Source organism: Heliconius melpomene, chromosome 14 (assembly GCF_056956725.1).
Source record: "Heliconius melpomene rosina isolate 202511_hmr_F chromosome 14, ASM5695672v1, whole genome shotgun sequence".
In the NCBI taxonomy this organism is placed as follows: domain Eukaryota; kingdom Metazoa; phylum Arthropoda; class Insecta; order Lepidoptera; family Nymphalidae; genus Heliconius; species Heliconius melpomene.
Genome location: NC_140402.1, coordinates 9,622,857 through 9,650,851, shown reverse-complemented (window position 1 = coordinate 9,650,851; position 27,995 = coordinate 9,622,857). Strand labels below are relative to the sequence as shown.

The following is a 27,995-nucleotide window of genomic DNA, read 5'->3' as shown; positions in this document are numbered from 1 at the left end:
CTTAAAGTTTAATGTATAGTCTGGCAAATATGTTATTGATAATGGGAAGCACGCGCGGTAAATTGCGCAGTATACGTATGCGCAGAGAACGTTCGATCAGTGTTACCTGTTATGTTGTTTTACCTCACGCTTAGCAAATCACATTTACCTATACGATAATTAAAATATCTGATCATGTTTATGTTGTAGTAAATTATACAAAACGAAAATTTAATGAGGATATCTAAATATCGCAAAATAATCAGCTGTTTCATACATTGTTGTCGAGAATAAAATCAAGACTAGCCCGAAAAGTATAATAACATTTTTGACTCAATAAATAATTAATCAATTCTAAGCTTCTGCTTTAACTAATGGCACATGATATTTACGTATATGTGTATATACTATATACACACTTATGTACAACATAAACATTCAGTGTGCATAATACAAGCTTATAAACTATGCAATATGAATAAAGAAATATCTGGCAATATTTAAACTTTTTAAAGATTATATAAAAGAAAATAATATTGGGTAAATTATTTCAATAAATTTTGAGGTACAAAAAATGAGAGTGCGGTATCCCTTTGCCATAGTTTGCCATTTGCGTCAGTGTGAGCGCTACGTCCTTACAGGAAATTCGCACCCACACATCTTTAAAGATACTATCGAGCTCACACTATATTGTTCAAACAAGAATATAATTAATTGTAAACAAAAATGCCTTTTACCGTTTTGATTATTTGCTTTATTATTTGTTAATTTTTATTTTTTACTTTCTTGCATGCATTAATTAACGTTTTAAATAAAACGGTAATAAAATTTTGATTTAATTTGGAGATATAATTTATTAACATAATTTATTTGTTAAGACCTCTATTTCCATTATTTAAAAAAATTTTTACTTACCCATAAGTTGATTTTGCATGTTGCCTAACGCCAAAATCTTGTATTTGTTTGCTTGTTTAAATTTTACTTTTTTTATTGAATTTGGATTGAGAAGATTTGTATGTGGCCTCATTATAATAATTTAATTCAGTTTTTTATTTAATTTTTCAATTTACCATATCTTCATTTTGCATGTTGCTTTGGTGTTTTTTACTAATTTTTATAATATAACTAGATAAATATGCTCTACTACGCCATTCCGTATATATGATGCTATCATATGATATTATATTCATATTTCATAGTAATGAACTGATAGCGTTGCACTCGACTGTACCGTAGCCCGGTCACACCCCGCAACGATTCCCCGCGAGCCCTTACGGGGAATCGGTCCGGCGTGAGGGGATGTCTATGTGCAGACATCAAAATACGCTTTCTGCGCAATTTGCCGCGCGTGCTTCCCATTATCAATAACATATTTGCCAGACTATACTAACTGCATTGTTTAAGTATGTTAAAAATTCTATACAAAAAAAATCTTTTGAACAATTCTAAACCTAAGTAAAATAATGGGTACAAAACTCCATACACTTAATATTCTCTCTTACTGAAGACAACATAAGTGGTATGTACTACTAGTATTATAATAAACATGTACTTCTTTTTTTAATTTAACTGTATAGAATATAGATAAGTACTTCTATAAGATTAGTTTACTTATTAATCATTGTATATTTTAAAGTAAATAAAATTCATAAAGTTTACTTATGATGAAAATCATAATAATTTTGTACATTTTTTAGGGTTTCACTGATGAGGTCAGATTTATTAAAAGTACAGCATTCTCAGCTTGACAGGACATTATCCAGGTATTTAAATAAACATTTAAATGCTTAAAATAATCACAGAATGTTTCCTGCAAGGTAAAAGTAACTTTATTGATATGGCTTTGTCTGTTATTCATAAACTATCAAAAATATTTATTTTACATTGAAGTTAGTCCATTAGAATCATATTAATGTAATTATAAAGAATGCCTTCTCATCATTATGGCTAAAATATGTATAGCTATATGAAAATAGGTTTATATTGTAGAATGTTGGTATGGTTCTTTAAATCTGGCGTTCCGAGCATGCTAGTTGAGCACATATCACTTTGCCAATGTCACGTTGTATGGAGAAGACACGAAGGAGGTTGTACGGTAAAAAATAGACAATGTTACACGATAGGAAAATGCATGTTTGTAGAATGTTTAAATTATTATAAAAAAATCTAAAATAGGAAATGACAAGTTTTAAAATATATTAAATATTTCTTTTTTTTTTCCTATTATTTAGGCGTCATCCCGGGAATCATTGTTACAATAATAAGAAGAAGGTAATAGAAAGAATAATAAGATTATTCCACATTTGTTCGATTTAAATATTTACTTTATTTTGAAATGCTTAAATAATAATATTATTAAATAATTCCTTTTATAATTTAGAATTCTATAAAGCTGATGTACTTTGTCATTACCCATGTTTTAATATTGTTTTGTATATAATTGTAAAAATCTTTGTTTTATGTACTTAATAAGAAACATTCAGATTCATCAAGCTTGATGTATTAGTAAAAATTACTTTGAATTTATTATGCTTTAAAATGTAATAGTATTTTTAAAGCATAAACATTGTACAATTTGTAGAAATAAAGCCTCATACTGTCGGTCTTTTATTTACCCACGTCACTACGTCGCACAAATGTCAAACAAGTGGCGAGTGGCGACATCTGTAGAACTCTACTCTGTAGTCTCTGGATATTGTCTCTATTGAAAATACGCTGCAAGAGAGTTACGTACTCGCACACTTTCCAAAACAGTAGCAAAATTATTTTAATAATTTTTATTTAAGTAACTGGTTAATTAATTTACTTTAATGATTTTATATAGTGCATTATCGCATATTCTTCGTTGGTTTGATGTTAATAATCTAATGTTAAATGTTAAAAAAACAAAATGTATTGAGTTTTGTATACCTAATGTTAAAAAACAATTTTAGTCTAATAATTAAAGGAGAAACTCTCAATTTGTGCGAATCAGCTATTTTCTTAAAAATTACTGTAGATTCCAAACTCCAATCGAACACCCATCTGGAATCACTTGCAACTCAGCTCTGCTGTGTTCGCAATTAAGAAAGTAAAACAAATGACGGACGTCGAAACTAGTAGTAGACTAGTCTACTATAGCTATTTTCATAGTATTTTATCCTTTGGAATGCTGCTATGGGTAGTGTTGCCAAACTATCGATACTTTTAATTTAAAAAAGCCCATCTGATCGATTAAATAGATAGTATCGAAACTATCGATAGTTCAAAAGGGTACAATACTATCGGACAAATGCAATAGTATCGTATCTCCCAGTCAGTAAAGTATCGATACTAATGAATTTCTAGAAAACGATAGTATCGAAAGATGTCGATAGTAATACTTAAAGAGAATATACGGGATTATAAGACACAATTGTGGGCAAATGTAAAGAATTAAGATACGGTTTAAAAAAAATAATATTTTTTTTCAATTCTACAATATTTGGTAATCAATTCAATTAGCAATCTAGAAGCGGAGAAAAATAGTTTTAAATCCTTAATCGATATAATCAATTACAGAACTACGAAAATAAAATATTTGTTAATTTTAATTAATTTAACACTTTTATTAGTGAATATGTAACTGTATAAATAAAGATAATGCTGCTTTTTATCTCAGTAAGTAATCACCTATTTTATAGTAGTTGTATTTGCTACGAACTTAACCTCACTTTAACCTGATCTCTAATAATTCAGCTCTCAGATTGCCAAAACTGACAGAATTTTCAGAGACGGAATGATGTACCTGAATCTATTAAATCATATCATTTTGTATTTTGTATATCATGTATGCCATATATGTGTAAGGTTGACTTTGGTATATCGTCGGTGCGCCTGCCAAAACCGTTATGTGTATTTTTTTGATTTTTTTTTTATTCGATAAATAGCATTAAAATAGTACTCTGCATAGCCTACAAAAACAAATATATAGTATTTCCGCCTGGAAGTCGATTTAACAAAATCGATATGTGCACTTCATTTCTATTTTTGGCAATGACAAATTCGTTATGTGCAGTTATGACCCAGCAGCAATGATCCGATGCGAAATGTTATTACATTATGTAATGTAATACATTAAGGGGAACCGTCACTCGAGCCTTGTGCTACAGATTTTTTTGGTACAGAACTTTTGGAGGATCAGGTTGAGTATGTCCCTTCCACTTCTACCTTATCGATATATAATGAGACAGAGCTCAAATCTCAGCGACTGCCGATGGAAATAGCAGATTCGGAGCGAGCAAGTATAGTATTGGTTGAAAATACGACTCATTTGTACCTAGATGAAGCTACTGGAGAATTTGTAAGCCGGAAGTCAGCCGAACTCGGAACTGGTCACTTCATACTAGATAAACAAGCTGGAGGCTGGAAATTTCAAGGAGATGGATATTAATGAAATATACAACAATAAAAAAAGCGCGACTTCAATGCGAAGCAGAGAGTTATAGGAAAGGCGTACTTAATACAATTGTAGAAGACACTTAACTAACGATACTTTTAATACATGGGTTAAGCAATTGTATGCCACCAAACCAGAATCATCTTCTGAAAGTAAACCAAGAAATCCTTCTTGTAAGTCAGCTTCTGTAAGAAGCCTGTGAGAATGGTTTTAGGCTTATTGCCAAGAGTTCAAGTTTAATCATTACTGCAGAGCAAGTGCACGACACACAAGTTTGAAGTACACAATAAGTATAACAATTAAAAAAAACCGATTTCCACTGGATCCCATAATTAGAACATAGCCAAACTCTCATCAAACTATCCTTAAAGTGTATCCTTTCCAATAAAAAAAGAATCATCGAAATCGGTTAGCATGATATTGTGTTATTCTTCCATTTGCTGTGCACATACTTAATGCAAATTTAAGACTTATATGATTTTGTCATGGATAAAATTGTCAGAAATAGACCAAATCAAAGTAAAGACCAGTCAAAAGTTCTAAGGTAACAAATATAAAAAAAAATACACTCGACGTGATAACGTCCTCTTAGGAGGATACAATAAAGAGAACTATTTACATTCAATTGGAAGCTGATAAAGTTTTAATTTGACATGTGCACCGTATTCAAAGAAAATTTGTCACTAGAAGAATATGAGGTACACAAAGAAAGAAAAAGCATACCAAAACAAGAAGAATGCACATTCTAGAATCCTCTAACATGGCATTGATAATCTGAATAAGCAGCGTAGGGGACAGCACACAGCCTTGGGGGACAGCGTTCACGGGCATGTACTCCAAGCAAAAACCGTCAACAGTTACCTTGAGGCTGCACCCAGTAAGAATGCTAGCGATCCACTTGCATAAACTCTCGGAAAGCCATAGGATGGAAGTATTGCAAGGAGCGCCTCATGCCACACGCGATCGAAGACCTTCGCCATGTCCAAACTAACTGCCAGACCCTATTCCTTGCTTTCAATAGCCGTAGCCTACCGGTGGATTAGGTAAACCAGAAGGTCACTGGTTGAGCGACCATGGCGGAAGACATATTGACTGTCTTTAATCAATCAGTGATTCTCTAGTTAAATCAAAAGCTGGCCATTGATAATGGTCTCCATCACTTTCAAGAGCCAGGGTGGCAATAGGGCTGTAGTTAGATGGATCGGAACCATCGCCTTTCTTGGAGATCGGGTGGATAAGAGCGCTCTTCCACAAGTCTGGGACTATACCGATTGAATAAGAGTACCAAAACAGACCCATTAGCACAGGTGACAGCACAGGAGCACTAAAGGAGAGATGTCATCTGAACCACTCGACTTGTGGATGACCAAAGAAGACAGAGCTCGCCTAACAGCTTTTTAGCGGAACTTAATTTCAGGCATTAAGCTCTGGCACGCGCGCGCGGCGCTATTCCTTGGTCATCCATATTCGAGTTCGAGGCAAAGAGATGTACTGTAGTAACGATAAATACGTCCATGTATATGTGCGGCACGAAAGCGAAAGTGTTACTTAAATTTAGTTTTAGTTATCTTGATAAAGATTATTGCAATACTTATTGAATTCGCTTTTTATTTACTTCAAATTTACTTAGTTATTTAAGGGATAAACATTAAAGGCTTAGTCTGTCTATAAACCTAACAACAATAAAAAAATATTTAATAGAAAACTCGAATAGTTTTCTATTAAACATTTTTTTTGTTAATTATTATTAGTATTAATAACCATAGGACTAATATAACGTACCGTACTGTTTTATCGTTATCATATTAACCATTTTCACGTAAAAAAGCGCCAAACCACAATTCCTTACGTTTATCATTATTATACATTATTGTTTTAAGTTTAATACATTTTTGTTATCCTCATAATAACACTAAATAAATCTGATTATGTTCTTTTACAAAACTGATATGTGCATATTTTTCACTTGTAAGAAATGGTGGCTACAAGACAATTCTGATATGTGCATCAAAATGGTTAATAAAAATTATTACAGATGAAGGGTACATTTTATCATTTTCGCGTGTATCTCAGTTCAAACATAATATATTTTGTCACCATATTGCATTTATAAATTTTTGATAAAGCTATTATTTAATAAATAAGATAGTTTTTTGTCTCTCCTGAAAACTTGACTAAAAACACATAACGGTTTTGGCAAGCGCAACGACCATATACTGTTGATATGGAAAGAGATTAAATTGGCTTTTGCCAAAGGACAAATAGACGTTGAAATGTAATTAGTATTTAATTTATAGTAATTAATACTGAAAAATTGAACTTGTCCGAATAATAATAAATTTATTATTATAACAAAGAACAAAATAGTAAAATTTTATTAATAAATATTACTTTGATTTTAGTTTAGATGTACTTAATCAAATAGACTAATAAAAAAATCTTGGATAAAAGGAATATGATTCCTTTATTTATATTAAGGCCCCCAATTTTGTTTGTGCAAATATATTCAATTTAAAGGTATTTTTTAACTATTTTATTATAATATAGAACATAATACTTTTCATGTTGAAATCTTGAATGTTTGATTTTACAAAGGGAGAAATAAAATTACAGATTTAAACGGAATAATTTATTGCGTAGGTACAATCAACTCTATATCACATGACACGTAAGCAAGCAGCCGACACTTCTGACACCGTCGACACTGCTAACACCGCTGACACCGTCAACACTGCTGACACCGCCGACACTGACAACTCTGCTTACACCACCTGATTTCTGTTGTCGAAATAGAATCTAACTGATCGTTAACACATTGATAAATGAAGTAGTAGTAGTGATAGTTGTGGTATCAGTGGCAGTGCGGAGACGGGGGCGGGGGCGGGGGCCGAGGCCGGAAGCCACCAGTCGAGGGAATCATTACACTACTTTGTTAACAATTACTCTTAAGTACGCTAAAACGAGATGAAAATGGCGACTGCGCGAAATATAATAAAAGCATACAACGATATGTGCGAAGAACAACACAAGTAAACAATACAAATAAAGCAATTATATTAAGTTCGTATAGAATATAGACAAGTTTGAATAAGATAAAAATTCTCTATAATTTCGTAAGATTATCTTAACTAAATAACAAGTGCGCGACGACGAGCGACGAGGCCTAGGACTTCTTCTGGTCGTGGTTGTCGGTGTCGGAGTCATCGAGCTCGGGCTTGGTGCGGCGCTTCTCGTACAGCAGAATGATGGCGCACAGCACGAACACCTCGGCGCAGATGCCCAGGAAGGGCCACAGCGCCGCGTACATGTCCTTGACGCGCAGCACGGTCTCTGCAGGTGCGGAGGCCTGGGGCGCCGTGCAGCGGTAGCGACCCGCGTCCGCGCGCGCTGCCGCCTCCAGCACCAGCGCGCCGTCAGGCACTCCCTGGTCACTAGCGGCCAGTAGCGCACGCGCGCCCAGCGCCGCCTGCACGTCCGTGAAGTTGCCCGCCTCGTCGGATGAGTTGGAGTACAGCCAGGACACGCGCGGGTAGGGCTTGCCGATGACCTTGCATACCAGCTTCAGCTTCTGCCCCTCTACCACGTTGGAGTTAGCAGGCAGTTTGAGGTAGGGACGCCCGCGCACGGCCCAGCGCTGCTCGTCGTCGCGGCCGGCCAGCGCGCAGGAGTAGTTGCCGAAGTCGCCCTCGACGGAGTGCTTCACGTGGAACTCGGCACCGCCGCGCTCCAGCACGTAGCGGCCCTTCAGGTCCTGCGCCGCCTCCACGTCGCTGCCGTTCTTCTTCCTGCAATGGACACCACAAACATACACGTTACATTAAAATGTAAAAGAGTTATAATATAAGTATGAAGTAAGTAAATATATGTATATGCTAGGTCGGGGCAGAAGTATTTTCGTATTTTCAATATATCATTTAGTAATCAATCTCTTTGGTTGTACTGAATGTAACTGTTTGGTTTTAATACAGTCATCGATCAAAACGGCACATACATATTGTAAATAAATAAAAAATTATACCTAAAAAAATATTTTTCTTTGTATGAACAATACGAAAATACTTTTGCCCCGACCTTATATGTTCTTAATAAATAAGTAAATATATGTTCAAGAAAATGGTGAATCCGTTAATTCTATAGAAAACTATCTAGTTAATATCTATTAAAGGTCGGAACCTATGGTCGTCATGTCAAAACAGATCTATAAATATCTCAAAGACGTTTTTAGTCTCATAGGTGAATGTTTCTTAAGCTTATCTGAGATCCCTTTTTGCCTCAAGCACTTGACATATGTAGATAGCTAGATAGCGCAACAACACGCTATCCGAACAATCTCTACGAGAGCGTACTGCCATCTGTCACTGTGCACAGCGGGGAGCGGGGAGCGGGGCGCGGCAGACGTGACGTCGAGCAATTATACGCACGGAAACAGGCAATGAGCTCGTCGCGGGTTATCTAATTGTAAAATATTGATAACTTTAAAATGGCGTACGAATTTTAGCGATTTCATCGACCAACTCCTTATCATACGTGATAAAGCCGTCTGTCTTCAGATCTAACGGAAGACAAACAAATAGTAATGTAACAAATAGAACCCAGAGTTATTAGGCGAAACTATTTGGCCGATGCGAGATAATAGTAGAAAAAATACCGCCGACAGAGAGCCCCATCAAATGGAAAGTAGAAACAGATTTATTCGATAACTAGCGGACGCGCGCAGCTTCGCTTACGTATTTAGGGGTGAATTCTAATTACCCATGAAACATGTGTTCAATGAAATATTTTTAAAAGTCTAAATTTCAAATTTTATAAAAATCGGTGGCGATTTAAGAATTTTTCGATACAAACTTTCAACCCCTTATTTGCACCCTTAGGGGGAGAATTCTAGAAAACGATGAAATACGTATTCAATTAAATACTTTTAAAAATCTAAATTTCAAATTTTATTAAAATCGGTGCCGATTTAAAAAATTTTCCATACAAACTTTGAACCCCTATTTCACCCCTTTAGGGTTGAAATTTTTCAAAATCCCTTCTTAGTGGATGTCCAGATTACGAAAGTAAACAGCTGTCCAAATTTCACGTTTCTACGCATAGCGGTTACGGCTGTGCCTGCGTCTTACCTCAGTCAGTGAGGACAAGTCCTTTTATATATATAGATAAATATGAATGCCGCGTCGCGATAGACGGCATTCATAGTAACAGGGAAGAAATAATAAATTCCCATTTTCACTTTCTTAAGTATTCTGTATTAGGTCGAATACCAAATCAAAGTCAAACATTCGTTGTTTCAAGTCTACTAATTATTTTTTGCTTTGTGGCTTTGTTAAATAAATAGTAATAAGCAGCCCCGAAGTACGTACCAGACGTAAGCGAGGCTGTTCTCGTTGGGCAGCCGGCACAGCAGCGAGATGTTCCCGCGCACCTCGTAGAGCACGTCGGCGAGGTCTCCGGGGGCGGCGGCGGCGGCCGGGGCAGCGCTGGGCACCGCGGCCTGGGGCTCCGGCGAAGCGGGGGCGGCCTCCGAGCCTGCAACATATCACGCTTTAATACTGGCCCTCCGCAAATACTCCACTATCTACCTACTCTACTCGCTACTCTTACATATAACCTACACGATAATATTGAATGCATATATTGTCATTACTTTGGGAGACGCTCAATTACCAACGCTTACGTGCTCCGGATGTAAAAGGTGTATCTAAAAAGTTTCAACAGCTAATAGATAACATTTGAGAACGAACAGTGAATATTTAAATATTGTAAATCTTTAAAATATCCACAGCAGCCTGACAGTGTCCATAGATTCCATAGAGTCCATGGACGGCGGTCTGTGGCACTTTACAAATTTCTTAAGCAATGAAAACTTAAAAATATATAACTGGTTGAGAATATAAACGTGCAAACGATAGTTAGATTACAATTATAAGAAAAAAGACATGAGTAAATAGAATAATTTTGATATTTACAGAAAACGCTGACAATGTCCCTGATACGCGTCCGGGCGCGACACCGGCATTGGCATAGAACACATTATTTCCTTATTATATTCTATTATATTATATTGGAGTTTAGTTTTGTTTTTTCAACATCAAACAATACTTGTGGATAAGACATAACTAGTTAATCTCCTCAATCGAGCTGATGACATACATAACATACATATAAGATACAGATAATGTACATTGATTATGAATCGCAGAATGGTCGTCCGCGTAAAACGAGGACAACAGGTCGGCCGCTGAGTCACAGGTCTACAGGTGTAACATGAACGACGGATGCATGACGAATGATGGTTGTCTACGGGTAGAGGACCTCAGTGCCCCCATTTCATCTTCATGTAGATTCGGCGGATATTTGAGAATTGCGAATTTGGGACCTGACTGTTGAGTCTGCGCTTTACAATAACAAAATATTTATACCTAATAAAAATTGTCTGATTATAGCACCCTGGTAAAAAATGCAAAACAATAATTAAAAAACGATTTAAATGTAATCAATTCTCGTAATAACAATATTTAATGTTATGCTATGAAACTTTCAAAAAATTATTCTATTGTTAGCATATTCGTGTTAAATCTACCCAGATTTAAAAGACAATAAAAGCGGTGAAATTGTGTCTAACGGGAACAGTCGCTTGTAGGCGGAAGCCCTGATTGGAAGGTATCTAGTGATTGATTTCTCGATATATGGTGTTTCGAGCGTGCCAGTTGAGCACAATTCATTTCGCCAATGTCACGTTGTATGGAAAACACACGAAGGAAATTGACCGGTAATAAAAAAGATAAATAGGTATCTAGTGTATAGTGTTGTTAGTGAGTGATACATGTCACTTATTGTAATTATCCTTGTGGAACCTCTGTCCGAGTACGTTGGAAACATATACCTTGACGGTATGCATTTTTATCGTGTTTATTAAAAACGCCAACCGCTTCCGATTTCTAACACTATAATAAAGTTAGTAGTTTTTTAAAATTAGGTACCTACTTCTGGAAAAAAACCACTAGTCATTTTTTTTTCGCTACAGCCCTCGTAAGTTTTTAATAAAATTTATCTTATTCCCGACTGCGAAGGAAGTGCCATGTTTTTCGCGCGTATCTTGTATGTATGTAATATTCTTTATTACCACATATCCCCAGAACCGCTGAACGGATTTACGTAATTATATCTAATAATTAGGTATCGTTAGATTCGTCTTAGCAGCCCAAGTGTTCTTAGATAGGTTACGTTAAAAAAATTATTATGGCGGCTGTGGGACGCCATTAGACATAGTGTAAAAAATTAATTTGGTTTCGAATACCAAAATATGAAAATAAACAAGCCCAATAGTTTATTAGGATGAACAGTCGAGACCTACAAGTTATTCTTCAATCAATAAAATCTTTACCAGGAACACCGCATCATTTAAAGATACAAGTACGTAACCGAGTACAAGGAATTCCCCAATATATTAATCTGCTGCGCTTTAGCCCGAAGTTCCCTTTTAGGTCCCCTATGACATGGAGTTGAAATGGATAGATACTGAGGTCCTCTACCCATAGACGACCGCGATCGCGTTACACCTGTTTATATTAAATTATTATAGTATTCGACTATAAGACGGCCGTTATATATTTGATCTTTTTAGACTCATCGATCGACCTTGTCTTTACAGACTGCAACCGAGTCAAAATACGAAAGTGTAAGGAGCTCTTTTTATCTCCTATCGGCTTCCTAATAGCATTACTTATTACTATTAAGAAATATTTATTGTTATGAGCACTTAAAAGCTACAATTAATTTAATATCAAACCAAAATTGGAAAATTAGAATAGATAAGTTAAAAGAAATTTCAAAAAATATATAAAAAATGGTGATCGGTTAAATACGTGTGGAAGCACTTTTTCTCGTCACGGCCATGAAGCGCGTACTTCAACATAGGCAAGACTAGCTAACAACTGAAGCGCTACTGCTAGATACGACGAGCACTACAGAGGCCGCGGAGATGGCAGAGGTGGCGGGCGGTACCGGCGGCGGGCAGCACGAGCACGCGCACGCGGTGGTCGCGCTCGCGGCTGCATGTGTAGAGGCCGGCGTGCTGCGGGCGCGCGGCGGGCGCGCGCAGGCGAGCGGCGAGGCGCGCGTCGGGCGCCGGCGCCTCGGGAGCGGCGCGCATGTCGGGCGGCGGCGCCTGCCCATCGCGGCGCCACTCGGCGCGCTGCTCGGGGCGCAGGCGGCACTCCACCGTGAGCGGCGCGCCGGCCGCCACGGCCACGCGGCTGTCCTCGGCCTCCGCCTCCGCCGCCGCGAGGGGCACTTTAAAGGACAGATTCCATAGACGGTGCCGAATGCGAGTCGTGAAAGTTACTACTCTATCATTAAGTAATGGAAACTGTCCTCTCATTGGGTGACTACTGACAATGGATAATTGATTCATAATAGTTTAAGGACATTCAATAATGCCTTGTCCTATTTCCATTAACATTAATTAAAGGCAAAACATTAGCGCTCAATATGAATAGAATCTACGGTTTAATTTCTCTTAAGTTGTCTTAAAAAATAAGTTCAAATGAAGGTCATTAAAACAAGTTAAATGTCATTACTTGAATATTTGTATTCGCAACTCGTAAACTAAATAGATGAATTACAACAAGTATTTGTAAATTTAATGTAATTTTCTGGGGAGTATTTTTTGTGTATTTTGTTTTTTTGTTATCTTAAGTTGTGTTAACACAGTAAAAACCCTGGAGTGTAATTATGTACATCTCACGCAGTATAAAGTAATTGCAAAGCTAACAAACAAAGCCAGTTGTGTATTTGTAGAACGATATACAAGATAGGACTATCTCAATACCAGTGTGATAGCGGTTCCACAACCTCAGTGATGGTTTTAACGATTCACAATTAAATTTATTGTCACAAATACTGTAATCATATGAAAATTATGTTTGAAAGTATTGCTTAAAGATAATAGAGATGATAGGGATAGACAAGTATTTTTTTAAAATAAATAAGAACAAATACCAAATCGAACATCATCCAAAAGAAAGGTTCTTATTCTCTCTTAATTAAATATGTATCCTCTTAAGTTATTATTATCCTGATTTGAGGGTTAACTCAATATCAGGATATGATGTTATTACTAAAATGGCTATCAATAGTTACATAATAATAAAAATACCTATAGGCTAAAATGAATGCTTGTATGATTTAAACTATACAAAATATTATGTCCAATATTCTTAATGACATTTTAAAAAGGTTTTTTTTATTTTGAAAATGAAACTTTCTAGAATTAAATTAAGACAAGGTTACTTTCAATAAATAACTAAGTTTTACCTACATGTGTAACATTATCTATATCTTTCATAGTTAAAAATATGAAAATAAAAATATAATTTATTTTTAGGTTTTTGATATCATTTATATTTTAGAACTTTTTTATATTATAACATGCCTTAACAATTTTTATAATATTGTTAACTGTAAGCAGAATATGCAAATGACTTAAATTTAAATAAAATCAAATAAAGTAGATTTATAAATAACAGGTAATGTAAAATTCCTCAAGTATAAAATATTAAAATAACATTTGTAGCTCATATTAACTAATTCGAAACTGGATAGTAACAACAGTGATTAGTTTTCATCATTCTAATGGGGAAAAATGATATTCTAATGCATGGCCTCGGGTGCGACTTATTATTATGAGAAAAGCGACACTACCATGACATCACCATCACAACCCTCAACTAGGACATTGTCGCATTGACCTATTAAATATTGACGCATGCAGGAACACTTCCACTATCTCAAATGAACAGAAAACATTCTCGTCAACCAGGTTCAACGAAAGATATAATTAAATAAAATATAACTACTTACTTTGTGCCTTCGATGGATTTACACTCGCTAAAAATAGAAGTGCCAGTGGCCAACACAAAGCAGTTCGTCTCGTCATGGCGGGGACGACTCCGGCCAGAATACAACGAGAAGTGAAATTTAATTATCAGAGAATCCAATTAGGACTACAACTGATTACAGAATGCGACTAGAGACCACCGGACACCACCAGGCACCAGGCGCGGAGGTACAATGGTGCGCAAAATGGCGCAGCAATAACTACTATGAGCCAATGAAAAGCGAGTAAATGTCCTTATTCTTAGACAGCTGTGCTGTCAGATGTCAATTGATATTTCAGCACAGATTATACATAAAATTTCGTTTGAGTTATTTATTGATCGTCAAACTTCATAGCTTGAAATGTTGCCATATTCATTTCTCATCAATTAAAAAATACTCCCTTTTATCCGCAGCTAAAAGAAGTACTTAAAGATTTTAACAAACATAATCACCCATATTTTATCAGTATAAAGAAAATAAAACTAATTTATTAAATAATATATTATGACTTTTATAAAGCAACAATTTACAGCAGTTCTATGAAATATAAACAAAGAAGCGTTCTAATTAAAGAAAAAAATCTTGAGTACAGACTATAGATTCAACAACTAGTCATTTTCCAATTTTGCGGAGGATAAAATTTTTTTAATTACATTTATTTATTGCCAAATATTAACTGGACCAATGCATATTGCGAAACATATAGGAGTTTAGCGAAATTGTATTTAAATCTCCTACTTCTGAAACATGTTTGGTTTATCACTCTGGGCACGCTTGGATCTGTATTTTAAGCAAGTGTCACGTTGTCAAGGAACTGTATTCTATTGTAAAATGAAAGACGTGGTAGAGGGGTAGTTTATTGGAGGCGGTCGGGATTGTGGAGGGTGGTTACGCCCATATGCGCAGCGTGGTGTCCCAGGAGGCGGTGGCGAGCGCGGTGCCGTCAGGCGCGAGGTGCACGCGCGACACGCGGTGCTCGTGTCCGCACAGCACGCACACGCGCGTCGCGCGCAGCGCATCCCACGCGCACGCCGTGTAGTCGCTGTAGCCCGCGAACACGAGGCGGCCGCTTAGCGACCACTCCACCGAGTTGACACCGAACAGCAGCGACTCCTTGCCATAGCGCGCCACCTCGCGGTCCGCGCGCAGGTCGAAGAGGCGCACGAGAGCGTCGTCGCAGCCCGAGGCCAGCGAGTCGCCCGAGGGGTGGAAGCGCACACTGCTCACGTCCGAGCCGTGCGCGTCAAAGGCCTGCACGGCGTGCCCCGAACGCATGTCCCACACCAGCACGGCGCGGTCGCAGCCCCCGGACACGAAGGTGTCGCCCGTGTCGCAGGGCGCCAGGTCCAGCGCGGACACGTCGGCGGCGTGCGCGTGGAAGCTCTGCAGCAGCGCGCCACTCTCCACGTCCCACAGCGCGCACGAGCCGTCACCGCTGCCCGTCAGCAGCTGGCGTTCCGTGTTAGGGAACAGGCACGCCGACATGTAGGATGTGTGCGTAGCGACAGTGCGCTTGCGCGCGGCGGGCTCCTCCTCGCCACTACCGAGCGGGAACACGGTCACCTTGTTGTCGAGGCCGCCGGCGGCCACCATGTTGCCGGAGGGCGCGTACGCGCACGCCATCACCCAGGTGCTGGGCATGGAAATTGTGAGTTCCTTGGTGGCAGTAAATGCATCCCATATTATCAGCTTACCATCCTGCAAGTAAATGTTTATTTATTTTAGAAAGACATCAGGAATAAAAAGAAAGTCGATATTTGCAGTTTACAGCCAAATTAGTGTTTTTTTCACACTGCATCCCTCACATACATGGTTAGGCAGGGAAAACCTGGAAACCTAGTGTTAAGACACTATGTTCCCATTAAAATACTTTCATTTCCCACTTTCTGCCAAATTCTGGAGAAAATTCTAATGTTGAGTGGCGGAACTCATCGCCGTAAAGTTTGTTTATAATAATTAGCATTGATTTAAGGCCGTCGTAGCTCAGAGACACAAGGACGCAACTACCAACACGACAGGTTGTGACACAATCCCCACTCGAAGGATTGATTGGATTAATTATTTATTAATGTTTTCATTTCTTCGCACTGGAATTGAGGCAAAGGCCCGACGTTGAGTTCCGCTACTCAACACGCAATGCCTCGAAAAACTCGGCAGAAATTGGGACCCTCCCGGTCTTCATACTAGGTTGCCTCTGCCTGCCCTGCTGTATGCAGGGTTCGCATGAGCACACAGAGCGTGAAGCTGATATTATTTTTATTTCCTCAGTCTAATCATAGGGCAGGTACGGTATTGAGTTACGCCATTCAACATGCAATATCTCCAGAATTCAGCGAAAAGTAGGGAACTGATTGTCTTAATACTAGATTTTCTTTACCTACCCTGCTATGTATAGGATAGCATTGACCCAAACAAAAATAAAATGCATTGAAGTACAATTTATCAAAAGACCATATTTTACAATTTATTATCCACTAGTGGCCCCTGTGCGACTATGCCCGCTTGAAATACATGAATGTCTATTTAAATGTATTTAAGAAAAAACCGCCCAAGCGCGAGTCGGACTCATCTCTCAAGCGCTTGTACCAGTTTCAGAATTGTGATTGGGAAATACCTTATACGGTTTGATGATGTGGTGAATAAAGTTAACAAACTTAAATTTGCAGGCATATACAAGTGTATTTCATACAAAATAAGTATTTTGTATGAAATGAACTGCAAATATAAGTTTTGATAGCATAGCCCATTTTATGAAGAATAATAAAATAAAGCAAAAACTACACACATAAATATAAATGCAAATTTTTTTACTGTGTTGTATTTTAAATTTAACTTCTAGATTTAGGTATTTAGGTTTTTAGGTTTATTCTAGATTGATGCCTCAACATGATCACAAGTAAAATGGTCTTAACAGACAGACAAACGGGCTGCAAAGTGATACTTTAAGGGTTCGGTTTTATAATTTTGAGGTACAGAACCCTAAAACTGGATTAATTACTTTACTTTGGTATCTATTTTATTATAAATTAAATAAATCGTAATTAAAGTGTTTTGAGAATTGATTTAATTTTGCTTGCAAATAGCTGTTATAGCAATTATCTAATTTGACAAACGACTTTAAATTGGTATAACTTTTTCATTTATGAACCGATTGTAATAAAACAAGTATATGTTAACGAAAGTTCACCGGAATACAATAGTGAAAACTGCATTCCAATCAGTTAAGCCTATTCTGAGATTAGTTTGTTTATTATTAGTTAGTTTATTAATTATTTGTTGTATAACATTAATATGGGTCCTTCCTTGTTATCTTCCATGTACAAACACCAATCCGTTACAATTTTATTATAAGTAGATTAAAGGAACTACAGTACAAACCTAATTGTCTGAATCCTACTCTCATTCATTTGTGATAGTGTTTGTTATGGCCATCAGTAGAAACTAATGAGTTGCTTAAATTCTGCTATGCTTAATTTTTTATATATACTCTAAAAAAATTGTTTATCCTCTATTTTTATATGAACTAGATAATCAAGAATCTACTGTATATAATTAAACTGACCTGTGAAGAAGAAACAATATGACGCTTATCTGGAGACCAGTCTGAACACAGGACTTTGGCTTGATGTCCCTTTAGTACTCGACGCAGTTTTAGAGTAGGAAAGCTGATAGCCTCTAATCTTTCAGCAACACACGACACTAAACAATTATTTAAAATAATGTAATTAAGCAATATGAATAATATTATGCATCTTCATTGAAGTTCTATTTGTTGAGTATAAAGTATAAGAATTAAGATTAAGAATAGTACATATAACACATAATATTATGAAAATACATCAAGTTAAACCAAAACATTATAATAAACAGAACTGTCAGATGAGTGATATACGATTAGATAATATTTACATGTAACATCATTGAGTTTCTGGCGCTCCTCCTCCAACTTTTGCTTGAGAGCCTCTGCTTCACGCAACAAAGACTCCAGAGTCTCCTCAGGGCTCGCAGACACTGCCGTGTCTGCCGCCATCGTTCCTCTTCTTTTTAGTTTCGATCACAACATTATAGTATTAGGAAATTACACAATCATCTTTAACGTCACCCCGCACCTCACAGCGACTAGCAATTGCTGAAATCGCTACTTCAAAACTCTTATATTAATAACATTTTATCTAAAAATATCAAATCCAGCGATATTCTTCTATTGAATCTAAATTCATGAATCGATAACACTGTTACAGAGACTACAGAGACTGTTGAAACTCCGAGCGAATGTCAAGCGCCGAGCCGGGACTGTTTAGAAATTAGGATAACTCGCCACACACCAGTGTAGTGTCAGCTAAACGTTGAGTTTAATATTTATAATATTTAATGCAAAATATTGTTACATAAATTTCCTTTGTGGCTGTAATGTGTAGATTTATATTGTTAAGCTACCGTAATGTTTGCCACATTTTTAACTTACTTAGCTTGCTTATCTGTCAATTTATGAAAACATAAATGTCATTTGTCACATTTGTCATTCAGTCAGGAATATGTAACTGTCGTACATGTTTTAAATATTTAAACTTAAATAAATTTCCTTTTTTGTAATAAGTAGTGTGTTTGAACAATATTACAGAATAATAATTTTCATAAGGAGAAAATATGAATCTACCTCTACATGTAGAAGTTGTTCAAAAACGACAAAGTCATGAAAGTAAAACTTTCATCAAAGACATTGTTCACGGCTACCTCGCTAACTTTGTTTCAATAACCCCGGGCGCGATAATCACAAACAATGAACTGGATGAACATTTGGAACTAAAGGAGCATGTGCAGTGCATCACGTTCTGCGACGTCGAGCACCAGTCCGACGTAAATGTAACAGAGTGCGAGCTCGTCTACCATGTGTACACTCTGGACAGCTTTGGCGCCGAGACCGACAGTATGACGGACACCGCGTCCGGCGAGGAGCTGGCGTCGGCGGACGTTTGGGCGCTGCCTAGCGAGGAGTTCCACGGCCTATGGGAAAACCTAGTGTACGATACGAAACTGAAAGAGGACACGCTTCGATTCGTAGAGACCGCTTTCGACTTCGCCGACCGCGGCGTAGACCCTAACGTGATTGGCTGGAACCGCGTGGTTCTGCTCCACGGGCCACCTGGCACCGGCAAGACAAGCCTGTGCCGAGCTCTCGCGCAGAAACTGGCCATCCGACTAGGAGACAGGTTTCCGCGCGCCCGTCTACTCGAGATCAACGCGCACGGCTTGTTCTCCAAGTGGTTCTCGGAGAGTGGCAAGCTGGTGGCCAAGCTGTTTGATCGCATCCGCGAGATAGTGGAGGACTCGCGCTTGCTGGCCTGTGTGCTCGTAGACGAAGTGGAATCGCTAGCGCACGCGCGGCGCGCCGCCCTGGCCGGCCTGGAACCCTCGGACTCCATCCGGGCCGTCAACGCCATTCTCACGCAGCTGGACCGCCTCAAGCGGCACCCCAACGCGCTCGTGCTGACCACCTCAAACGTGACGGGTGCCATCGACGTTGCTTTCGTGGACCGTGCCGACATTAAGCGGCACGTGGGTCCGCCCACCGCGCGCGCCACCTACGAGATCCTGCGCGGCTGCTGCGCCGAGCTGATGGCGCGCGGGGCCGTGGCGCCTTGCGAGCGCTTGTTCGCGCTGCGCGTGCTGGAGGGGGCTCGCTTCGCAGACACGGAGGGATCGCGTGCGTCCCTGCGCCTGTGGGCGGTGGCGGGCGAGGCGGCGGCGGCGCACCTGTCGGGCCGTGCGCTGCGCCGCTTGCCCTTCCTGGCGCGCGCGCTGCATGTGCCCGCCGCGCCGCCGCCCGCGCTGCCCGCCTTCTTGGACGCACTGCACGCTGCGCTGCTGCAGCATCTGCGAGACGCCGACGACCTGCTCGATGGCGGCGACTGACAACTAAATGACTGTACTTGTGTGTGCATTTCAGTGTTCAATGTAGTTATTATTACCTAATTAATAAGAAGACAACAAATTTTATATGTATGTGATTTAAAGTTCTGCCCAATGAATAAAAAAAATATTCTAATAAATTATTTCACAGTAACGTTAAATTTATTTTTACTTCTCTATATTTTTTTATTTTCTCTCAGCTGCACGCTGTAAACTGCATGGAGCAGGGTAGGTAGAGGGGTGAGTTCTGGAGGTGTTGAGTGGCGGAGTGGACGCCGGGCTTTTCCTCGACACCAGAGCAAAGAAATTAAAACATTGAATATTTTGTTTCCTGGAGAGGGAGTAGTATATCGCGTCACATATCGCGTTTTTATTAAACGGTTTTATTAAATGCTTGTATTTAGCTCACCCCATTTGTTTATTTATTTGTTTGGGTCAAATTTAGTAATTGAAATTTAACCCTCTTCCCGTTAACCGATTGATCTGAAATTTGGTATACGCCTTTGATTCTGGTGACAATACAATTATCCATATTCAATATTATTGTGAATCCAAGATGGCCGCCGCTACAAGATGGCGGACAACTTAGTTTTTTTCAAACCCATCAATATGGATATCAAATGAAAGGGCTTGTCAAGTAGAATTCAGTGCACTATACAAACGCAAAAATGGCCACTGCTACAAAATGGCGGATAATGTAGTTTTCAATCCCATCAATATGGGTATCAAAATAAAGGGCTTGGTAAGTATAATACAGTATACTATACAAAATTACAATATGAATCTCCTACCCAAGTCAAGATCTGGTATCCTGTCGACGACTGTGCGGCGTTAGGGTGGCTAAAAATGATACGTCGCTAGGGATACACCACCCAACTTAAGGTAAAAGGTAAAAGCGCGCCGAGAACTGTATGGCATTAGGGTGGATAAAAATGATATGTCGTTAGCGTTTTCCCCTCAAGATTCAGGGACATCTTGTTGTACATAGCCTCGCCCCTCTATTGGACCTCTGGGGGGGTCGACCGTAAAAATGTCCGGTACTCGTGGGAACAAAATGGTAACAACAAATTCTATAAAAAACAAAAACCCAAAACAAGCAGAAAAAATACAAAAAACAAAAAACAAAAAAAAAACAGAAACAAAAATAAAAAAGTAAAAATTTTTTTTTAAGTAAAACAGTTTTATATTGGAGATAAATGTACTTAAGTCTAAAAAATAATTTCATGGATACAGTCACGGGTACCAATATGTATACATTGTTATATTTTCAAAATAAAGTAACTTGTAACCTACTCACTTTCTGGAAATATTGTATTGTTATATTGTCACCTAAATTCCTAAAAATGCAGTATACATTTATGTAAACACCTATGACAAAAGATGTCATTTTTGAAATATACAAATTTTAAACATATTAAACTAAAATACTAAGTCCAATATCTACAATCGAAAGACATGGCATGTGACTTCACCCACCTAGTAGGCCAAAAATTGTTGGCTATTAGGCCTGCATGAAATGCAATGGAATATGAACCATGATCATTCTTTGTCGGCTCAAAACAGGACATGAGATTTATAATTTGCAATTTTAGTTATAGTATTAGTTCATGTTTTACTATAAAAATACTTTTGTTTATTTGACAACTGTGTTTTATAGTGATTTCGCTTTTTCGATAAATATTTGGAACATCTTATAAGTACCACAATAGCTTAACTAAATTTAGCCTAGCTAAATTAACTAATTATAACAAAAATGAAACTAGTTGTTATAGTGTGCTCATCGAATTTTTATTCAAATATTTAAATTCAATGTAAAGTTTGGACCTGAATATATATTAGAAGGCGGTCACCGGCCGATGATCCAAAGCATGTTGAGGCCTGCGGGCCCGAGGTGCGTGCGTGCGAGCGCGGGCGGGTCGCGGCGCGCCGCCGCCGCCAGCAGCAGCAGCAGCGTATGCAGCAGGTTGTTGCGGCCGCGCCCCGGATCCAGCACCTCCCCCCCGCACGCGAGCGCGTAGTGCGGCGGCTGCTCGCTCACGCGCACCACGCGCAGGCCTCGCTCGCCGGGCGCCACCGCCGCCAGGTACGTAGCCACGAGGTGCTGCAGGATCTCGGCGTCGGCGGGGCGCGGCGGCTCCCAGTCAGGCGCGCCGCCGTCCCAGCAATAAGCGCTGAGGCAGGGCGCGGCAGCCAGCGCGGCGAGGCGGCGAAGCAAGTAGCGCTGGTCGGCGAAGGGCTCCAGGTAGGGCGCTAGCGCGGCGGCGGGGCAGGTGGGCGGAAGCGCACGCAGACGCGCGGGCGGCACGCGGCCGGCGCGCAGCGCGCCCGCCTCGCACAGCGCCAGACGCGCCAGCGCCTCGTCCGCGAGCCGTACTTCGCGCTCCAGGCGCTGCAGCACGGTCACGTGGATCCACTGCACAGAGACGCACACATGTACTGGGCTGGCTGGCGGCGCAGGCACTCACCAGGCGGACATGCACTTACCAGGCGCAGGTTGAGGTTCCACTGTGTGAGCTGCTGCGGGTCGAGGTGCAGGCGGCGCCACACGCGGCCGGCGCCCGCCTCCGAGCTTTCCTCTAGCTTGTTGCTTCCTGCTACTGTTTACGTCGTGGTCATGTAGAATTAATTATTTCATTAAATTGTAGACAACATCATAAAATGATATAATGATATCGACTCGAAGGACCAAAATGTAGGGGACGTGGCCTACACTATTTAGCTGGAGATTAGCGACTTGATAATAAAAAATAATATTTCAAATAAACGTTGCTTTATTGCTTGCTATTTGATTATGATCAATGAATACGCTAATGCAGGGGTTCCCAACCTGTCGCCGCGGCACCCTAGTGCGCCATAGAAAGTAAAAAGGGGCGCCGTGAGTTAGTTCCTAAATCTAAAATCGGAAATCTCAAAATCTCTTGAGAAACTGTGCGGAGACCACCAAGCTCAACCGTCACATTGAATTGACTAAGAACTGTCGTACTTTATTATTGTCTTAATTGTTTTTTTCTCATTTAAATAAATAAAACTCAATTTCATATTAGTGTAGGTATCTATTTCTTTCGATTGTTTTTTTTTCTAATAGCGAACTAGCTTGGGTAGGGTGCCGTCAAAAAATATCAAACTTGTAACTGCGCCGCGAGCTGAAAAAGGTTGGGAACCCCTGCGCTAATTAATGCTACCGGCCCGCGCTCAGAGTATGCACTGCCTTATAATATTAGCGCCGGGAACATGGTCGAAGGCTATACCGCGGTGTTTGGTTACTATATTTGGACCGAATAAATTCTTTTATAATTAAATCAACTCCACGCTCGGATACGGCGAACGGTAGATGCGCTAAAACCGTTACTTTTTTGTGTCAATTGTAATCGACAATAAAAATAATCATTCTTAAAATTTTACTACACTTTCCGCCGTAATCTGGACGTATTGTGTGTTTTATTTGATTCACACAAAGCGAAATGTATTGGCACGTACCCGCATCGAGGGCGGCGAGGTGGTAGGAGGGCGGGGGGGCGCGGGGCGCGGGGGGCGGTGACGGCGCCGCGCGTGCTCTCTCCGACCAGCGCCTGCAGACACACTTGCTGTTACAGCATGCAGGCTTCAGATATAAATTCAATATTTATTCTCCAAAAAAGAGCCGTGAGATATATCCATAACCTAAGAGCGCGAGATTATCTGCGAGATGCTTTTAAAGATGCAGGTATTATTACAGTTGCGTCACAATTTGTATATTATAATATTTAAAATATAAACTATCACAGTAAAAATAGCGATAGACATACGATAGAAACGAGAAATAAAGATAAGATTGTTATGCCAAGTTTTCGCCTCCAAAAAGTTAATAAATCTTTTATGGGTCTGAGTATACGTGTATATAATAAAATTCCTCAGTGTATTCTAAGTTTGCCCCTTCCAAAATTTTAAATATTTGTAAAAAAAATTCTAACAAGTAAAGCTTATTACACTGTACAAGAATATTTAGAGGATAAACATGTATGGAATTAATGTGTACTGAATGTCATGCAGGATAGCTGTCAGCTAATGTAATAATTAAACTAAGTATACCATTGACTTTGAATAGAGCATCTGTTGAGTTTCTTGCCGGCTCTTCTCAGCAGAACTGCCTTTCGAACTTTTTCTGGTAAAGTCAGTTATGTCAGTCACATTAGAGCTCATCAACTAAGCTCTTGTTAGCCAGATGTCAGTCCCTGTGGCCGAAATCGGTCAGGAACTTATCATCAGCATTTTGTTCATATGTTCATTCGACGATTCAAAAGTGCTTATAAAAGTCTATTTGAATAAAGAGTATTTTGAATTTGAATTTAAAGTTAGAGATAAAAAAAGATCAACATTCACATGTCCTTACTTGAGATATTCAGACAGTGAACTCTGATCGGCAATGAAATGATCATGTGATGTGTCCAGCAAGGAGTGTATCGGTGAGGCGGGCGAGGGCGGCGAGGTTGGCGAGGGCGGTGAGTGTGGAGAAGGCGGTGATGGCGGCGTTGACGGGGCGGAACGCCACGAACGCGGGGACAGAGACAACTCCGCATTCGACACCGTCCAGCTCTCACCCTCACTGTCGTTCATCTGCTTGTGGGAGCTGTTGCTCAACACAAATGAGGAGTCTGAAATTATATTCACACATTTATGAATTAAATTATTTAATTTGAGGCCAGTCGTGGTGCAGGGGCACAAAGTGTGACCGTCAAATCTGCTGGTTGTGGGTTTGATCTCCACTTGAAGGGATGAAATATTTATTAAAATATATATTTCCATCTCAACACGCAATACCTCTAGAATATGGCGGAAAATGGGAAATAGAGTGTCTTAACACAAGATTCCCTCTGCCTACCCTGCCGTGTACGAGATACAGCTTGAAGCTGATTTTTTTAGAAAGTATTTTTTGATAAAATGAAAAATAATGTGTGTATACTGAATAATGTAAAGTTAGGTTAATTCAGTATACAAATCTATTAAAATAATTAGCTGTAGTAAAGTAAACAATACAAATTAAGTAAGCAATACATACAGAATTGGTCAAAAAACCAACAATAAAAACCGACTTGGCGTAGAAATGAAATCTCAAAAAATAGTAAATTTTAGTTAAGGGATTCTACGTCACAGACAACCTTACGAAAGAAGAACTACAGAAAAAAAACACTCATCATACCCGAAAATTAAAGAAGCCAGCGGAAAATATGCGAATATAAAAAATTTAAAATTAATATTTCGTGATAAAAGTGAGGCGGAGTAATGCAAAAGAATGCCCTCCTCTCCAGCACCTTCATCTACTCCAAATACTTTCAGCAGTAAAAATCTATTACAACCAGCAAAACTTACTAAAATAAACCCATTCTAAAACATGAAAAATAAAGGCGGCCCTCAAACTATTAGAGAGTCAATGTGGGGTAGTTAACTACCACCCTCCAACTGTTAAAAGAAATAACTATGATAAGAAACATACACAACCAATCCAGAACCAAAAACAAACATTGTACATTGCTTTTCTGAATGTTCTTAAACTAAAAAATGAAGATAATACTTAAAGTGAATGATGGAATCCTAAACATTAAGAGACTTAAATGGAGATGGGCTGGACACACAATCAGAGGCAAAGATAGGTGGCGCAAATTAGTCACACAATGGTACAGTAAAAGCGATGGGATTATAATATAAGACAGGTGGCAGGGAAAATGTGGCACAGAGTTGCAATTGATAGAAGGGAGTGGAAAAGATTGGAGGAGGTCTTTGCCAATTGGCAAATAGATTAACAGACCTTAGTATTAATAATTTATTTTAAGTTAAAATAGTTTGTAAATACCAAATAAAGGCTTTATTATTATTATTATTAAAGTAAACAATACTCCTTACCAACATCTTTATTTAATATTCCAAGTAACTTCTGTTGATTGGGAGATAGAGGCAGCTTCGGAGCTCTGCTGGGCATCAGTGAAAATGCATAATGCACCAAGTTAGCCGCCATTATTGCAGCAGATATCAGTTCTACATAATGTAATATTGAGATATATCCTGGACACTTGCAAGACCTTAAACAAAATATAATTTAAAAAATAGCTAATTTATTCTATCAGTCTTAAATTACAAAAAAAAAATTCTATAAAACTTGCTCACTATTTTGCTTTTGTTAAAGACCAGTGTTATGGTGGATCTAAAATTTATGTCACCAAACGATGAAAGAGTTTTGTAATGTAGGTCATGCACAAAATGTTGTTGAAAAAAGAAATAAATACTTCCAACTAAGTGTAAGGATACTGCTATTGGAAAAATAAAAAAGGGGTAACATACAAAAGGAAAGACATTAAGATCCTCAAACTGTGCATAAGTGCTCTCAAAATCCCCACCTGCAGGGCATTTCCCAGCGATCGTGACCCCTACTCCTACCACTATTACGAGCATCTATCAAAACTCATACTTATTCTTCAGGGGCGAACTACTGTGGTCCCTGTCTTTTGGTGATGCTTAAAGACCATCTCAGGTCAACAGCAGTATAGCCCATTCAAAAAAATAACACAACTACTATAAAGTCACATCTAGCATATTCTTCTATATAGATGTGATGTGTCGTTTGTTTAGCTAAGGATTGGACAAAAAATTGGTAGATTGACATCCTTTCCTTGTTGGACACTATGAGTAGGAGAAGCCAACAGACAGAGTACTATAAGTTGTATTTATAATAACTTTTTTCTTGCATGTTAATAAACGCGGTATATTTTATAATAAAGTATATATAAAAGTATCAATACTTACAAATCATAAACGAAAACCAACAAGAGTACAGCGTTTACAACAATCCATTTTAGAGAACTGGAACGTTTCTTATTTCTGTAGTTCAACTCGATAGTTCGTTGAAGCAGTATAGAGTTTGGACTGGAAGACCTAAAATAAACATAACCTCACTATACATCAGATAGCCGACGTTTAATTCGATTTATAACATCATTTTCTAAATAAGCTTACATGTTTGTAAAGAAATATTAAGACGAAACAGACATTGACATCTTTAAACTTATCCGTGTCCTATAAAATATTGACCACTGTGGTGTATTTTATAAAACCGTGGTCATTATTACAAAGGCGGCAGTTAAACCACGGCGTTAAAATCTAGAAATGCTAAGCCTAAAACTACCATACAATTACTTATACAAAAGTAAAACTTAAAATAAATGTCATTTTGTAACAGACAACTTGAAATGTCATTTACTGGTAATGTCAAACAATTTGGAACGTAATAAACGTTAAGGAACATTGAAATATAGTATATTTGATAAAATAAATTATTACATGTAATTAATTAAATTTTATTTTAAATATTTACATGTAATTAATTTATAAAATTAATGTAATTAAATTTTCATTTTCTTTAAAAAGTACATTTGAAGTTGATTACATTGTAGATAAATTATATATATGTATATATAAAAAAATTAAAAATGTATATAAAATTTTGAACGTAGAGCGCGAACCCGCGCTTGTTGGAAACCGTCCAAGCGCTCTGAACAATTAAGCCATAACGTAGTGACGTAGCTAGGGTATTTGCTGCCCGGTGCGGCTTAGGGGACTTGATGCCATTGGCTACCTTTACAAAAAGATAATCGTCGACTTTGATGCCCCTTTCCTTTTGATGCCCGCTCGCACGCCCCTAGCTACGCCACTGCCATAACGTTCTCATTGGGCTATGTCGTCGTCGAAATTATTATTTAATGCTTGTTACAAGTTACAACTTATTTGTTCTTGTCGTGTGTTGTTAGCATCTCTGTAGCTAGTAGCTACCCAAAGACTCGCG

At 38.6% G+C, this 27,995-nt stretch overlaps 4 protein-coding genes and 1 long non-coding RNA gene across 7 annotated transcripts; 2 read left to right on the top strand and 3 right to left on the bottom strand.

The window, feature by feature from the left end:
• The first annotated feature begins 990 nt into the window (after positions 1-990).
• Positions 991-7,730, top strand: LOC146532356 (uncharacterized). The gene is made up of 3 exons (XR_014878763.1): positions 991-1,498; positions 1,677-1,742; positions 2,211-7,730. It is a non-coding gene; the product is annotated as an uncharacterized LOC146532356 (long non-coding RNA).
• Bsg (immunoglobulin domain-containing protein Bsg) lies at positions 7,011-14,605 on the bottom strand. 2 transcript variants are annotated; one of them, XM_085197790.1, is made up of 4 exons: positions 14,258-14,605; positions 12,401-12,688; positions 9,757-9,922; positions 7,011-8,181 (listed from the first exon to the last, which is right to left on the bottom strand). In XM_085197790.1, the coding sequence occupies exons 1-4, from the start codon at positions 14,331-14,333 to the stop codon at positions 7,560-7,562; spliced, it is 1,152 nt and encodes a 383-aa protein (XP_085053916.1). In that variant the 5' UTR covers positions 14,334-14,605; the 3' UTR covers positions 7,011-7,559. The 2 variants fall into 2 exon arrangements, with proteins under 2 accessions (XP_085053916.1, XP_085053917.1); XM_085197791.1 differs by lacking the exon at positions 12,401-12,688.
• A 156-nt stretch (positions 14,606-14,761) lies between these two features.
• On the bottom strand, positions 14,762-18,542 carry Gbeta5 (guanine nucleotide-binding protein subunit beta-5). The gene is made up of 3 exons (XM_085197792.1): positions 18,185-18,542; positions 17,838-17,974; positions 14,762-15,973 (listed from the first exon to the last, which is right to left on the bottom strand). Exons 1-3 carry the CDS (start codon positions 18,303-18,305, stop codon positions 15,164-15,166), a joined length of 1,068 nt encoding a protein of 355 aa, XP_085053918.1. The 5' UTR covers positions 18,306-18,542; the 3' UTR covers positions 14,762-15,163.
• A 226-nt stretch (positions 18,543-18,768) lies between these two features.
• Positions 18,769-20,346, top strand: pch2 (pachytene checkpoint 2 protein). Its single transcript, XM_085197789.1, has one exon. It carries the CDS (start codon positions 18,923-18,925, stop codon positions 20,186-20,188), a length of 1,266 nt encoding a protein of 421 aa, XP_085053915.1. The 5' UTR covers positions 18,769-18,922; the 3' UTR covers positions 20,189-20,346.
• A 1,602-nt stretch (positions 20,347-21,948) lies between these two features.
• LOC146532352 (transmembrane protein 209) lies at positions 21,949-27,408 on the bottom strand. Of its 2 annotated transcripts, none has more exons than XM_085197351.1 (7): positions 27,170-27,408; positions 26,960-27,088; positions 26,063-26,238; positions 24,555-24,816; positions 23,663-23,754; positions 22,670-22,782; positions 21,949-22,598 (listed from the first exon to the last, which is right to left on the bottom strand). In XM_085197351.1, coding segments are annotated over exons 1-7 (1,341 nt in total). In that variant the 5' UTR covers positions 27,172-27,408; the 3' UTR covers positions 21,949-22,031. The 2 variants fall into 2 exon arrangements, with proteins under 2 accessions (XP_085053477.1, XP_085053478.1); XM_085197352.1 differs by having other exon boundaries at positions 22,670-22,779.
• Between the last annotated feature and the right edge of the window lie 587 nt (positions 27,409-27,995).

What these genes read in the sequence shown, in the direction of transcription:
- Gbeta5 (XM_085197792.1), bottom strand. Translation starts at nt 18,305, where the DNA reads ATGGCGGCAGACACGGCAGTGTCTGCGAGCCCTGAGGAGACTCTGGAG. An exon ending in GAAACTCAATGATGTTACAT is followed by an intron (nt 17,975 to 18,184) that starts GTAAATATTATC and finishes ATAATTGTTTAG; the next exon opens with TGTCGTGTGTTGCTGAAAGA. An exon ending in ATATTGTTTCTTCTTCACAG is followed by an intron (nt 15,974 to 17,837) that starts GTCAGTTTAATT and finishes ATTTACTTGCAG; the next exon opens with GATGGTAAGCTGATAATATG.
- Bsg (XM_085197790.1), bottom strand. Translation starts at nt 14,333, where the DNA reads ATGACGAGACGAACTGCTTTGTGTTGGCCACTGGCACTTCTATTTTTA. An exon ending in GCTCGTGCTGCCCGCCGCCG is followed by an intron (nt 9,923 to 12,400) that starts GTACCGCCCGCC and finishes GATATGTTGCAG; the next exon opens with GCTCGGAGGCCGCCCCCGCT. An exon ending in AACAGCCTCGCTTACGTCTG is followed by an intron (nt 8,182 to 9,756) that starts GTACGTACTTCG and finishes TGTCCATTGCAG; the next exon opens with GAAGAAGAACGGCAGCGACG.
- LOC146532352 (XM_085197351.1), bottom strand. An exon ending in TTGGTTTTCGTTTATGATTT is followed by an intron (nt 26,239 to 26,959) that starts GTAAGTATTGAT and finishes ATTTTGTTTAAG; the next exon opens with GTCTTGCAAGTGTCCAGGAT. An exon ending in TCACTGTCTGAATATCTCAA is followed by an intron (nt 23,755 to 24,554) that starts GTAAGGACATGT and finishes GTGTGTCTGCAG; the next exon opens with GCGCTGGTCGGAGAGAGCAC.
- pch2 (XM_085197789.1), top strand. Translation starts at nt 18,923, where the DNA reads ATGAATCTACCTCTACATGTAGAAGTTGTTCAAAAACGACAAAGTCAT.